This window comes from Lissotriton helveticus, chromosome 5_1, assembly GCF_964261635.1.
Source record: "Lissotriton helveticus chromosome 5_1, aLisHel1.1, whole genome shotgun sequence".
Lineage (NCBI taxonomy): Eukaryota > Metazoa > Chordata > Amphibia > Caudata > Salamandridae > Lissotriton > Lissotriton helveticus.
The window spans coordinates 1,624,986,454-1,625,001,678 of NC_136065.1; the positions used below are offsets into that span (position 1 = coordinate 1,624,986,454).

The following is a 15,225-nucleotide window of genomic DNA, read 5'->3' on the forward strand; positions in this document are numbered from 1 at the left end:
CAGGTGGTACCTCACTTGGATAAACTATTATGGTGTGCCAAGAGAGAGGGGAAGCCACCAAAGTATCTGCGTCATGCCTTGATTGTTTCCATCTACAAGGAAGGGAAGCCGAGTGATGATTGTGCCACCTATCACCCATTTCCCTGATCAATGTGGAGGCAAAAGCACTGCCAAGGGTGCCAGCGAACCGCATCCCACAGGTGGTGAAGTCCTTGGTGAAGGCAGATCCGTCGGTCTTTATGCACACAGGGCGATGCGCCACAATCTGATGTGTATTTAGCTATTTGTTGCGCAGTGCACTGATCAGAGAGCCTGCGATGATATTGCCATTTGATACAGAAAAAGGCTTTTAACCGCATAGAGTAGTCGTACCTCTGTGCAATACCAGAGAAGATGGAATTTGGTGGCTCTTTTCTGGCATGGGTCAAATTGCTTGACAGGGACTGCATCGCAAAGGTGACGGTCAATGGCGTGCAGACAGAGGTTATACAGGTCCGGCGAGGCACCAGGCAGGAATTCCCACTTTCTCTACTATTGTTCGCTGTGGCTCTTGAACCGCTGGCAAGCTGGATCCAGAGAAACGCCCAGATCAAATCTCTGCGCTGGTACCCAGCTTGGGAGGATGCAGTATCCTTCTATGCAGATGACATTCTGTTCTTGGTGGAGACCCATTGGTCACTGTGGCCTATATTGGAGATCCTGCGGGTATATGGGAAGTATACTGGTTGCTCATTAACTGGGGGAAATTGGTGGCATATCCACTGATGGAGCTGTGACCCCTGAAGGGAGACTTCCTGGTCTGGTGAGCACTGGAGGGATTTAAACACCTAGGTATATATGTCTACATGGAGAAAATGGCCTTCCCATAGACGCCTGTGTGGTCGGCATCCCAACCAATCACAACACTGCCATTGCAGTGTTGTGATTGGCTTAGGGGAGGGGAGGGAGGCTGGCTGCTTCCTTTGAGGAGCAGAGAAGCAGAGAAGTGGGACCGGGCCGGCAAAGGTAAGTTAACATTATTTTTTTTTATATTAAACCTCTCCCCTCTCTCACCCCCTCCTCAGTCACCCCTTCTGTTCCTGCTGCATTCTCATGCCATCTCCTTAGTGTATACCATTCTTTTGTCTGACTTAGCCTCCCTCCGGGGTTGCTGACAAAGAAACCTTGGTGTATTAGAGGATAAGGCCTGGAGTGAGGCCTGTTCCTACTCTCACAAGGTGGTGATTAGAGTGAGTTTTCGCCTGGTCCATCTGAAGATCCTCCACAGATTGTACTTTATGAGTGAACGCCTGTACAGACTAGGGAGATGTGACTCTGAACTTTGCCAGAGAGGGTGTGGTCGGTCCCTGTTAGCTCTTACAAAGAGCTATCTGAGAACCTCATGATCTGTGAGTGGTTAATGAGTTTCTATGAGCCAAACTCTGAATTTTTGTAATTTATTTATTGACATTTGAATTTATGGTGTAGTGGGTAACTTGTGTCTGTGCCTACAAATTTTACACGGCTTCCGCTGGATCAGTAATGATAGAAGATTGGCTACCCTTTTGGCTAGGGGCTCTTGGGTCTACACATACCCTGGTTGCCCTTTTCACCAGGGGTCTTGGGTCTGCACACACCCTGGCTACCATTTTTACCAGAGGGTCTTTGGTCTGCCCAGACCCTAGCCATCCTTTTGACCAGAGGGTCGTTCATGGGTTTGTTCAGACCCTGGCTATGTTTTGACCAGTGGCCGTGAGTCTGCAGAGACTCGTATTTTTTCACCAGGGATTAGTAAGAGTTGTGTGTAGTTAGGATGTGCACCTTTGCTAGCGGTGACACCTGCTTCTAATGACCAGATTATTAAAATGGAAAGTCCATGCCCTCTTCTATCCTTTATATAATTGTTTTTTCTCTTAGTATTTTTAGAGCCATGGAGCAGACTGCCGTTGTTTTTTAATTCCTGGTTTACAGACTGCGTCCATCCCCAAACAGACCACTTTTGGGTTGTTGCTTATCGTCGAGTATGTAGTGCAGGATTCTGGAAGGGTTCAAATGTTAGCACACATGGTGTTAAGTGATTCCCGTGCTGTGTAGAAAGTTACTCATCGGGATTCTTGTTCCTCTTCTAATCCAGAAGTTGATTCTCACTCTGCATAACTGTGGGTAATATTTTTCCATATTTTTGATTTAGGCGACCATGGGAAGGAACCTACTGCCCTACACAAGTACTGTGGTCTGCTTTGGGCAGGGCCACTCAAATTATGCGATTCTGTCGCTGTTACAATTGCCACATAATCCATTATCTGCAGTATAATTTGCAGATTTTAACAAAAATATTTTTTTCTAATTCACAAATCAAAAGTTAATAATACATTGCAACTCGTGTTGCTATTCAGTGGAAGACACTTTGCAAGTGTTGACTAGTCTCTTTTCAGTTGCTTATTGCTGTATTTTGGGGTTTTGAACTGGTAATGATGAGGTGAAACTTTACCAATGTCAGTATTAAGATGTGTGAAAAAGACAAAATAATGACAGAACACTTTTACAAACGGTGCCGCCAGTCGCGGCTGGCGAGGCGGGGAACGTGGTGGGAAGGTTAAGGGGTGTTAAACAATAAAAATACTTACCATATCACTGCGTCTCTCCTCCGTGTTGGACCCAGGCCAGGAACAGGAAGGTGCAGGAGGCACCCAGCTCCCCAAGCCAATTACAACACTGCAATGCAGCGGTGTGATTGGTGTGAGCGCTGTAGGTCGACGCTCAGACGGGGAATGGGAGCCTGGGTGTGTTCTCCACCGAGGCTGTAATGCAGCCTGGGTGGACAACATGCAAAGTGCGCCTCCCTGTTTGGCTGGCCCGAGACAGCCGCCAAACAGTCATGTGCACTTAGTGTGCTCACCACTCCTCCTCACCCTGCTCTGTGAGCAGAGCAGCCCCATCCGCAAAGCTGCAGCAGCAGGAGAAAATAAAAGGAGGATAATAGCAAGTAAAAATGTTTATTTTATTTTATTTGACTGCTGCAGTGAATGAGGCGCTGTTCCTTCGCCTTAGCAGAGGAGTCCACCACTGGGTGCGGCATAATTTGCTTTTTATTGATGCATAACTTATTCGACTGTGCCGCATAAATTGGTCGTCCCCTGCCATATAATTACAGTGGCCCTCGCTGTGGGACGCAGTCACTTGGTCATTCCTAGGTACTCACACTCGCCGCTAAGAGCAGGTAGATTAGAGTTTGAAGTCCACCTTCAATCTATGTACTCTGGCAACAAGGTTCTCATAGGGGCAAGCAGTTTGTCAAGGAATCTGAAGACCTTATTGAAGCCAAATAAATGTATTTTGGGGCTACCTGTCGACTCTGTGTATGCTGATGCTTATCTACATGCTGGCGACATATATGTATGTGGTTGCACGCTGCAGTCCCGTGGAATTGTGATGAATTTTAGATTAATTGGTGCGCAGTCCCAGCCTCCAGGATCCTGCTTTACCATGTTAACGCAACGCTCTTTTTGTGTTTTTAGTACTACCTGCTGGGACTGGTGCTGTTTCCTATCCGCTTCCTCCTGGCCTGGATCTCCATGTTCCTCATGTGGCCCTTCGCCGTTCTGCGTGTGGCTGGTCTGTCTGAGGAAGAACTGCGGGAGCCGATCACGGAGCGGAGAAAGTAAGTGCTTTTAAAATCTGGTGTGTTTTTGGGCAGACTGGTCTACTGTCTTTGCTCTGCTGCAGAGCTAGCATTAACAAACCTGTATCTCTGGCTGTGTGTTCTCAGTGAAAAGATTTTGAGCGTCAAGTCTTGTGAATGGTTTACTGTAATATGATTATGTGTTTGAAAAAGTTGTATTAAAGTTCCTGTGTGCAGCACATGATTAAAAACCGGTTTTGTCAATATTTTTCGCAACAGACATTTTATATTTATGGTAATGATAAAGGAATTGAAGGATATTCCCCGGATTTATAGTGTAAGAGCAAACATCAAGCTGCAGACGAAGTAGTTTCTTTGATATTCCATCTGATGAGTTGTCAATTTACTTGTGTGTAGACCAGGGGTCTCCAACCTTTTCTGTAGTGAGTTACCTCTGATCAGTGAAAATCATCGTGGCCTACTGAAGGCTAAGAAACTTGTGCATTGTTACCAGACACCGCCCAGCCCAGATTAATTGCCTTTAAGCACAATATCCATTGAACCAGATACTACGGTTTGAACAAAATACTTTGACTAGGATTGCCATGTGTGTCAGTGAGAGTATGGTCTTTTGGGATGTATGGACATGTGTGCGTATAAATGGGATAAATGTGTATGGGTGACTGAGAGCCTATGTGGTATGTACTTGTTGTACTGAAATACCTTTCATCATATGTGGCACCGTTCCATGTATAATAGAAACATATAACCATTTTTAGGTCTCACACCTGCGAACCGACCGCGAAGCGATCGTCGCTGCGAGACTCTATTGCAATCGTTTTTGCTTTCAAGGAGGTACAGGGAGTGACAAGAGATGTGCACACGCCGCCTGCCGTAATCCGATCAGGTCACGCGCGCGTTCAACATCTCCTGTCTCTCTGAGCACGGGCATGATCGTGCCCTCCCGCCTAAACATCCTCACCGCCTCCGTCGCACCTCTACGATATAGTTAGTGGTCCCCCGGGAGACGATGCGAGCGCCTGTTTCTCCCCCCCGCCTTTAAACACTCACCGGCGGCAAGGGGGGGCTCCTCTAATGGCAGCAGGACGTCTGTGGCTCTCGCGGTGGGGACAGGCACTGACAATGTGCCTCGCGCCCCCTCCGCTGTCCAACAATGCTTGCTGGTTCCTCTCCCGGGGCTCCCTCCAGTACATGGGAGCCCTGCAAAGCTGTGTCTCCTTTCGGCTGGCGGCCCCGGGCTCTCCACACTCCACGGGAGCCCTGGGCCGCGGGAGGACGTCCCTTCTTCTTCCGGGCAGGCGCTGGCCAATCGCAGCGCGGCGGCGCCCGTCACTCCACGTTAGCCTCACTGCCGTGCTCCCTCCCCCCGCTCCTCTGTGGTGCGCGCGCACCACTAGTTATGTGCGCTGCTCCTCCTGGGTTCCTGCAACTCTCAAATCTTGTTACTTCAGGGAGAGCTTCACACTTAAAATCAGCCGGGAGAGGATTCTTAGAGTGTACTCCGGGACATGCTCGGACTAGCTTCTAACCTGAAAATAGAGCATGGAGAGGAGATCTGAATCCCAGCTCCGAAAATGAGTCTTAACAGGCACTTGAGCGTTTCTGCTTGGAGCTCTGGTTCTAAAACAGAGAAAATGCCGGTCTGCATCAGATCACACGTGGCGCTCGGCTGGAGCGCCACTGAAGATGTAACAGCAACAAGAAACGATGGGGTGAGATGCAGGGCAGCATTTCCACAAGCAAGGGCTACGGAAAATATGCGATTGTGCTGCCGGGCATTTTTTGCATAATTGTAGATTTACCACATAATCTTCAGATTATAACAAAAAAAATGTTTCTGGCTCAAACTGTTCATACGTTACTGAAAACGCAGTGACGTGTGTGCTGCGCAGTGGACGGCACTTTACAAAGGATGCTGGTCACCTTTCTGTTCCTTATTTCTATATCTTGGTGTTAAACTGGCACTAATAAAGGTCAACCAACGCCCAGACAGTGAGGGGAGAGGGGGGCTGGCAGAACTCACATGAACCCCGACTCGTTATGGTTCGCCCACCTCTACTCGAGGGTGCTCTTTTATCGACCCTGGAAGTAGGACAGGTTCCTTCGGCCCTGCCGGAAGTCAGCCCTGTGGTGACAAAGATTCACATCACGGAAGCGGGTGTATGAACCTGCTGAGCTACCTTCGCTGGGCATGCAGCGGCTCGCGCGGCCTCTCCGGTCTGATCTGTCCTCTGTTCCCCCCATGCTGTGCCTACTCCTTTGTTCCTTCCTCTCCACCCTCTCCCTGTCTCACCCCTGCCCTCCCTCTTACTGCTGCTGTCTCTCTTCTCACTGGGCGAGGTTTAACTCTTCTCTCTTTTTCCTCCACTATCCTGCCCCCCCACCTCTTTATAACACATGATGAAACAATAAACGCAGGAATAATAAAACCACCGACGTCCCCATGATAATAAATAATTATAATAATAAAGGCACGTACACACATGATTTATAATTGAAAACATAGTACTATTAAGACAGTAACCGTAGCCCCCCAAATACTCGTCGGTCGTACCCCCCCTGGCTCTCCGTGCCTTTCTTGTTGCCCCTCCTCCCCCCTCGTTGTTTATCGCCTCCACTGCGGGGGAGGTGGGGTACTGGATCGCGCGGAGCGCGCGGCTCAAGGTAACCCCCCCCCTCACACCTGCCGGGATGACAGGATCTCACTCGGGCTTAAAGAGGAAAGGAGGGGAGGGGCGGGGATCCGGGCATGAGGGGGGGGGTGAGGAAAGAAGGCAGTGAGTGAGAGGAAAGGAGGAGAGGTGGAAGAGAGGGGGAAGGGGCGAGGAAAGGAGAGAAAGAGGTGAGTGAGAGTGGAGCAGGGGGAAATGTGGAGATGAGAACGAGAGAGAGAAAAGGAAAAGAAACATCATTCTTTCTTCCCTCCCTCACTCCATCCCTCCTTCTGTCCATCCATCCATGCACCTCTCCATCCATCCATCCCTCTCTCTGTCCATCCATCCATTCTTTCACTTATACATCCATCTCTCTATCATCTATCCACCCATCCATTCATCTCTCCATCATCTATGAATTATCCATCCATTCAACCTTCAAATTCTCTCCCTACCCAGCCATCCATCCCTTCATCCCAGTCTCTCTCTCCCATCAATCCATCCTTTCACTCATCATCCATCTCTCTATACCTCCATCCACACATCCATCTCTCCATCCATCTATCCACCATCCAGGAACCATCCATCCATCCATCCCTCCCTCTCTCTCAATCCATCCACCCATTCATCCACCCAGCCATCATCAATCCATCCATTTCTCCATTCATCCACCATCCATCCACCATCTGCCTGCCTTAGGTGCCACGGGGGTCCCAGGTCGGGGCTAGTGATGAGTGCCCCGGAGCAAGTGGTACATGCAGAGGCGGGGGAGGGGTCTGTAGAAGGAGCAGCGCCAGGCACAGTATCTCGCCCCGCCCCTTCGGTCTCTGAACAGCGACCCAGCCATCCTTTCATCCACTCATCTCTCCATCCATTTTTCACTTCCTCCATCCCTCCCTCATCCATCCAACCACCCATTTATCAACCCATCTGCCTTAGGTTCCATGTGGTCCCAGGTCAGGGCTCGTGATGACTGCCCTGGAACAGGTGGTCCCAGCAGAGGCAGAGGCCAGGGGTCTGTAGAAGGAGCAGCCAAATGCACAGTTTTCCAGCTCACCCACCGGTCTCTGAGCAACGACACAGCCATCTATTCATTCATTCATCCATCTATCCGTTCGTCGGTCCATCCATGCACCCGCCCTCCTGCCCTAGGTGCCACGGGGTCAAAGATTAGGGCCCATGCTAACTGTCCTAGAGCAGGTGGTATCAGTAGAGTCCTGGAGCCTGTAGAAGGGGCAGTGCCAGGCACAGCATCCCGCCCCACCAACGGGTCTCTGAGCAGCGATCCATCCATCCATCCACCCATCTATCCATTCATCCTCTTCAGGTTCCAGGTCCGGGCTCGTGCTGACTGCCCAGGAGCAGGTGGTCCCATCAGAGGCCTGGAGTCTGTAGAAGGGGCAGTGTCAGGCACAGCATCCCGCCCCACCAACGGGTCTCTGAGCCGCGATCCATCCATCCATCCATCCATCCATCCATCCATCCACCCATCCATCCATTCATCCTCTTGAGGTTCCACGGGGGTTCCAGGTCAGGGCTCATGCTGACTACGCCACAGCATTACTCGTTGTCACCACAACATCACTCAGCGCCACCACAGCATCAATCTGTGCAACCATTCAACAACAACTGGTTCAAATATGTTCTCTCAATGTTTCAAGCTTTATTACAAATATCACAAAAAGATGATAATATTTCACTTCTGTTCTTGGATTTTCGTCACAATAAAATACACTGAACATAATCTTCATAAAAGTTATTTAGAAAAATTTAAGCTATTGCCATTATAAATTACAATAACTTTTATTTAAGTATTAATTATTAAAAAAATTCAAAGCCATTGTTATTTGTAATATCAATACATCAAAGTCACGTAAATACAACACATATTGCATTACAAATGCTATATGTGTCACATTTGCGAAAATTAAAACTATTGGCATTGTAAATGACAAAGCTATTAATTTCACTATTTGCAAAACCAAAACGTAAATAAAACATTTGTCATTTACAATACCAATAGCTCAAACTTTCCTAATGCGAGACCTATTGCATTGCAAATGCTTGTTTTAAATGGGAGAACTTTAAAGTCTAGAAAAATTTCTGAAAAAATATTCATTATATGAAACTTTTTTCTGCACTTTAAATTCCTCCCACTTAAAATAATGGCTATATTTTTCAGTTATAAATATGGCACCAGACACTGGGAAAAGAGGCCTGCTGTGTGAAACTGGAGAACATTAAACTGAAGAGTTAACTTTGTTTATAAGCATTCAATGAAACGCATCATTTGAATTTAATCCTATTTCCAAATGTCACATTTACAAACACCTGGGCTTATGGCTCGAGTGGCCGGTAGATAAGGTACTACAAAATACAGCCATTTGTTTAAATGGGAGGAATTGAAAGTGGAGAAACATGCTTCATAACACATTAAAACTTAATTGGCTTAATTAAAAGTGGAGAAAAACTTTATAACTTAATGTTTCATAGAAATATTTTTCTTCACTTTTAATTTCTCCCATTTAAAAAAAGAGCACTGTATTTTTCAGTTATAAATATAGTGTCTACTGGGAGCAAGAGACCTGTTTGTAAATGCAACACTTTGAAATGAGAGAAAATTAAAATGAAGAGTTAACTTAATCATCAGGGTAGTTCATTTTTTACCATTTAAAAGCGTTCATAAACATCATTTTTTTCTCACACTCCAATACTGAGTTGACAAGTACTTATTTAAGAGTTAAATACATCATTGCTTTGGTTCTTCTCTGTGCCTTGGGTTATAAATCTTGTTTCATCATTGCTCGTTATCAGGCTCTCCTATCTGCAACATGAAGGTAATAATGTAAAATAAACACAGCCTTCCCTTAATTTTAAAAGATAAGCACTGGTAAATGCATTAGTTTTCACCTATGTGATTCATACATTTTTTTAGTTTTAACTTGGGTGAGCAGTTATGCAGTATAATTTAAAGGAACTCCATAAAAGTGTTATGGCTTATTTATTGACAAAGGCAATATATTGTGCAATAACAGGTGGTAAGGCACTGGTGTACATGACATTGAGAAAAACTACATTCCCACATCCCCCACATGGACTTACCACCGCTACTTAACAATCAAGTTAAATATCATCTTACGTGATGCACCAGTAACCTAATTACACAAGATGAAGTATCGTACATTCAGTTAGAGTGGAGCATGACTCCCGCTCTGGGCACCAGTGACTTTATCAGAAGATTAGCAAAAAACATTGGCACAGTTCTATGCCTCATGAAGATTGCAACCATGGTAACAGGCCAATGAACAGGACTGGATTACCCATGGCACAAGGAGAAAGAACAGGAAAGCAGTATACGGACTAGGGGCAGAGCGGAGCATAGGAACTCAGAGAAGACCGCTGCAGCATTCGAAAAGCCTCACACACTGGAACAAGGTTGTGAAAGGAGAAGCACAAGCGAGAGCCAGGGGTATGTGGAGAAATAAAGAGCAGCAACGTGAAAAGGACCCAAGAGGAGGATTGTGCAGACCAGGAGCAGCACCGACAAACACTGCGATTAAGTTCATGAGAATGGAGAGCAGACTGAGGCAGCATAACGAGGAGAATCGACATCACAGGAAAGATCTGCAGCCGGTGGAAGTGAAGCCTTCCACATAGTTCATAACAGGTAATGTTTATAGTATAGGACATCGGAAATAAAAAAAATGACAAGGAAGAACAGAAGTTAGGAAACAGTGGCAAACTGAAAATAGCATTGAGAAGATCACAATGGAAAAGGAATACGAACTAATGAACTTAAACGTTTAAAAGGAGTGCCCTGTCCATGGTAGTTGAAAAACACAACTTATATTAACACTCGACAGCAGAGCATGCGGTTCAATTCACAGCACCTGTACCGAGGTACTGCGAAAATCAAAGATCCAATGGCCCCTGGGTAAAACTCAGTTGCATCTTCATGGGGACGGTGGCATTTTACTTTTAGGAAACCATTTGCATCTCGAGCTCAGATTTGTAGTGAGGCAGGTAAGATGTTCTAGTCTAGGTTGCAACTCTAGCTCGCTCTCTACCTAGTTCATTCCCTTTGCCAGTGAACCGCTGTAGTACACGTTACACAATATCGGAAGTGTCTGTTCTACTAAAATTTGGCGACATTATGCTGGTTGTCGTAGAAGAGCTTGAGCTGATTGGAGGAGGCTTCAGCGCCTAAGGATTGTTGGCAAGTGGAGGGTCTAATACTTCGTCTACCAGTATAGTTAATGCTTTTAGTATGTGTTATGGACCGGAGTCAAGTGAACCATCTGTCACAACACTGCATTTTCTTCGTTACTTTCCTAGGGTCTACTACATACCATTTGAGCGGGGTGACAAGTCCCTGATTTCACTACTATACACAGCATATAACTGCAAACAACAACACAACAGACACTACCCAACATACAGTACATCATACAATATACAGAAAGGGGATCAGGTGGATGTTTGCTCTTCTCAAATAATTCCTTTTATTTTACATGCTTTGCGTATGTATTTTATTTTTCTGTTAGCATTGCGCTATGAACCTCTGTGCATTAAAGGACATCGATAGGCATCATTAAAAGTGATCAGCGGACGGTGGTATGCTGTTCAGTACTGAAAGAGAAAACCGATTGCTGAAGTATGGTGTTCAGGAGGACCGGAGGACCTTTATTGCTTTTCTCATTGTTCATTGTTTATTCATAGTCCGATTTATTAAAAATGCCCTCTGCCTCCATCTGCTGGCCATCCTGTGTAACACATTGGCTTTCTGTCGCCACTGCCAGGTTACGGTGAACCCTTCTCCGAAGGTGATATAAAAGTAGTTTTTCACGAATGGATAGAAACAAGAGGCTGCATCCTCACACAGAATACGCAGGTACAACTGCTCCGCAAGAGGCCAAGCATGAAGAGGGCGGGGGTAAAGTAGAGGGAAACCATGCGGCTGACGAGCAGCAGGCTCGAATAAAAAAAGTTCCACACAAAAGTGGATGAACAGGAACTGGTAAGAGCACTTTTTAAGATAGATTAAATAAAAAAGATTTCAAAAGCACAATGCAAGTGCTGTGCAGGTGAAACCTAAAAGAAAATGACCCTGTGCTTTTATTTTAAAATTAACTTAATGCTGTGAGCTACTCTGAAGGTGTCAATGAGCTACTTTAGTCATCGACTGGTTGGAGACACCTGGGCTAGTAGTTCCTATGCGCCCTCAATGTCTGATACGTTATGCATTCACTACATGCACATTGACAAAAATACTTAGATAATATAATGTGTTTTCCTAATACATTTGCTTGACTGATAGATTTTGACTTTCAGAGGAGGATGGCAAGGTACAATCTCCACTCCTTTCAGTTGCTGCTCCATGAATGGACTACCATTAGTTGCAATCTCAGACAAGCCGCATTTGCATGATGGATCACGAATGGCGTCTACACTCGGAGGTGGTGCAAGGTCTCTTTCAGCAGTGGGGAGAGCCGTGGTAAGATCTATTCGCTACCGAAGAGAACGCGCAATGTCAGCAGTTCTGCGCGTTGGAATTTCCAAGGCGGCACTCGCTAGGCAACGCTTTTCGTCGTGAGTGAAGTTCCGTTCTTCTATACGCCTTTCCGCCTATACCACTTCTGCCCAGAGTGCTAAACAAGATCAAGCGCGACCGGGCACAAGTTCTTCTTGTTCCTCCTTTCTTTGGCCCAGCACGGCTCTGCTCTGAGCAATCTAAAGGGCTACCTCTCGGCCATATCAGCCTTCCTTAGGCTTCCTCATCAGCCTTCTCATTTCAAGTCCCCTGTTGTAAATAGATTCCTTAAGGGCATTACTCGTCTTTTTCCTCCTGTTCCCTTCATAATGCCGCAGTGGGACTTGAACTTAGTTTTTACCTATCTTATGTGCGCTCCCTTTGAGCCACTACATAACTGTCCTCTCAGGCTTTTCACTTTAAAAACTGCCTTTCTGGTAGCCATCACCTCTGCACGCAGGGTGAGTGAGCTACAAGCTCTTTCTTCCAAGCCTCCCTATCTGGCTGTCCATCCGGATAAGGTCCTCCTACGAACTAGACCTTCCTTTCTTCCAAAGGTGGTTACTTCTTCCCACATTGACCAAATCATCACTTTGCCCACCTTCTTTCCGCTTCCACATCCTTCAAAAGAGGATGAGAGGCTCCATCGTCTGGATCCAAAACGAGCACTTTCCTTCTACTTGGATCGCACCAAACAAATCCGTGTGGATGACCAGCTCTTGGTTACATGGGCTGTGCACAAACGGACCATCTCCAGGTGGGTCGTTCTGTGCATCAAAGCCTGCTATACTTTGGCAAAGAAGGAGCCTCCAGTGGGACTGCGCGCCTATTCCACCAGGGCGACGGCAGTTACCACTGCTTTGGGACGAGGAGTCCCCCTAAATCTGTCAGGCAGCTACGTGGGCATCGTTGCACACGTTCACAAGACACTGCTTCCTGGACAGCCAAGTCCGGACAGACAGCTTCTACGGCCGTTCTATTCTCTAGGACTTTCAGGTGTGAACTTAATTTGCAATACCAACCTCCGGGGTTGGTATTGCTAGGGTATCTATTCTAAGGTAAGGAATCTATAACTAACTGTTTCTTTCAGATGAACAAGTTACATTCCTTCGGTAACAATATATCTGTAAGAAACATAGGTTAGTTGTAGATTCCTTACCGCCCCACCCATCCTCCCCATTCTGAGAACTGACTTCTAGGGTTAAGAACTTCCTTTCAGGGCCCTAGTTTGTGCACCAGTGGTCAGTGTCTTGCATGACTCTGCGTGTCTGGCATGGAAAGTAGTGTATATAACTGACGTCAGTGCGCTAGGGCGGCGTCTATGTAGCTACGTCATCCCGGTGACCACGACGCTGATGACGAACATGGAGTCGACTGACGCCACCTTCCGACGCGAAGGTGTACTGCTGACTAAAAACTTTGCGGATCCAGTCTGACGCCTGGGGGTAATTCTAAGGTAAGGAATCTAGAACTAACCTATGTTTCTTACAGATATATCGTTACCAAAGGTAAGTAACTTGTTACTCCGGCTGCACACTATGGGTAAAACGGACACACCCAATTGCCTGCGATGTTAAGGCCCCCAGGGCACATGCATACATACACTCTGGGAATCTAGCTACATTAGAGAATACTGGTTACAGATACTGGGAGAAATGAACGCAATACTCAATGCACAACTCAAATTTGTCCCCCGATATATATTGTTGGGCATCCCCTCTGAAATAGACTTGCCGCATAGCAGACTTCTGTTATGCGACCTGGGGTTAGTAGTGGCTAAAAGGGACATAGCCCGGCACTGGGGAGTTCCAACTCTCCCCTCTCTTACAGAGTGGACAGCCAGCATGGATCTGTATATGGTGGCAGAAAGAGTGACCTATAAAGCAAGAGGCTTCCCTCAAAAGTTTAAAAAGATTTGGTCCCCATGGATGACCTACTATGGGCTTGATGCGGGAGAAGAAGACGCATCGGAGACAGAGTGGGACCCCAGGACAGGCAGAAATCGGATCCCTCCCCCCCTTTTGTCCCAACCCTTCCTGACCGGCCTTCAATTTAAGGTTCCTATCCTCATTGATGGGAATGTGATATTACCTAAATAGAATGTGTTAATATCTGATGTTAAAGCTACTTCACTCAAAATCAATAAAAACAGTTAAAAAATAAATAACATTAACAGAGTCATCACCTATGACAAAGGTTGTGCATGCACTACAGCCACTCTGTTCCCGATTCACATCCTTCTTGACCATAGCAGGGAGTGTTTTGCAGAGTACTTGCATAGCTGCTAATAAACCATGGCCAGTGTCTGCACTGCAGTCAGTCTCATAGTGGTGAGGTGACATCCCCTGAAGTCTGTGCATCTTACTGGAGAAGCTTTGGATCCGGCTAGTGCCTACAAGACTTCCTGCCTGCCAAAAGAGGGAAGGTGAGTGCTTGTACCTGTGGGAGGTGAGGCTGTCCTGATGGAGAAACCCAGCTGTGATCTTGGTGTGTAGAGGACCCAGAAGCAGCCAATATGTGTGCAGGAGTGATGCTCGGTGCTGACACAACCTGACCTACCTGCTGGTTAATTTGCTGACAAGATGATGCAACATCAATTTTGGATACCAGCGTGCCATCTACTATCTCGGTTGCAGCCTTAGGGGCATGCCTGTTCTCGTGATGAACTGTGCGCCCAGATGTCAACTGCCACTGCAGCCGAGGGCTTCCCATCTGATGGTCTGGGTGCTACTACTGCCTACCATGCTGCAACTGTAAAGTGACCCAAGGGGTGAAGCCAGTCATGCTGCATGCTTCCGGTGCTAGAGCATTTTGCTTTGTGATAGAAAAGGGTGCTGTACAACTGAAGTATTGCCAAACAGCACTCTCCACGGACAGGTAACACATGGCTGTCTTTTAAAGATGAGAAAAATGGTCTTGTTCCAGAACTGCATACTGAATACAGGCCCGAGTGCTGCCACAAACTCTTTGGCAAGCTAACATTTGAACTGACCTACAGGTCTCTTCCCCCATTGGGCAGTCACCTGCATAACCAAGTAGTAGATTCACACCTTGGTTGATTTTTACTGGACTGTTTCCCACAGAGGGGTGGAAGCTATAGTCACAGTGCTGAATCAAGGTAGCAGGGCAGGAATTAGCACCCCTGGTGGGGGTGGGAGGTTTGCAAATTGGTTGTAACTGAAATCATTGGTAGAATCCTCTAACTGACCATCATTCCTGTGTGTAGAATCATATTTTGGCATGTTGGATAGCATACTATTGTATCTGTTTGACTGCTGAGTTGTGAGTTCTTACCCCCTACACTACATTCATGAGATGCCTTTGACTGCTCACTAGTATGAGAGTTAGGTGGGTATAGGGTTCTACTAGCGCTCAGCTTATAGAGAGATTCAATCGGACAGACCCAAGAACACCAGTGT

General features: G+C 46.6%; 1 protein-coding gene across 1 annotated transcript in view; it reads left to right on the top strand.

Annotated features, from left to right (window-relative positions):
- LPCAT4 (lysophosphatidylcholine acyltransferase 4) overlaps nt 1-15,225 on the top strand; it is a 539,966-nt gene that overhangs the window by 182,416 nt on the left and 342,325 nt on the right. Inside the window, exon 2 of the mRNA XM_078644815.1 lies at nt 3,498-3,640. Within this exon, the coding sequence (XP_078500941.1) occupies nt 3,498-3,640 (143 nt within the window). The remainder of the gene's footprint in view (nt 1-3,497; nt 3,641-15,225) is intronic.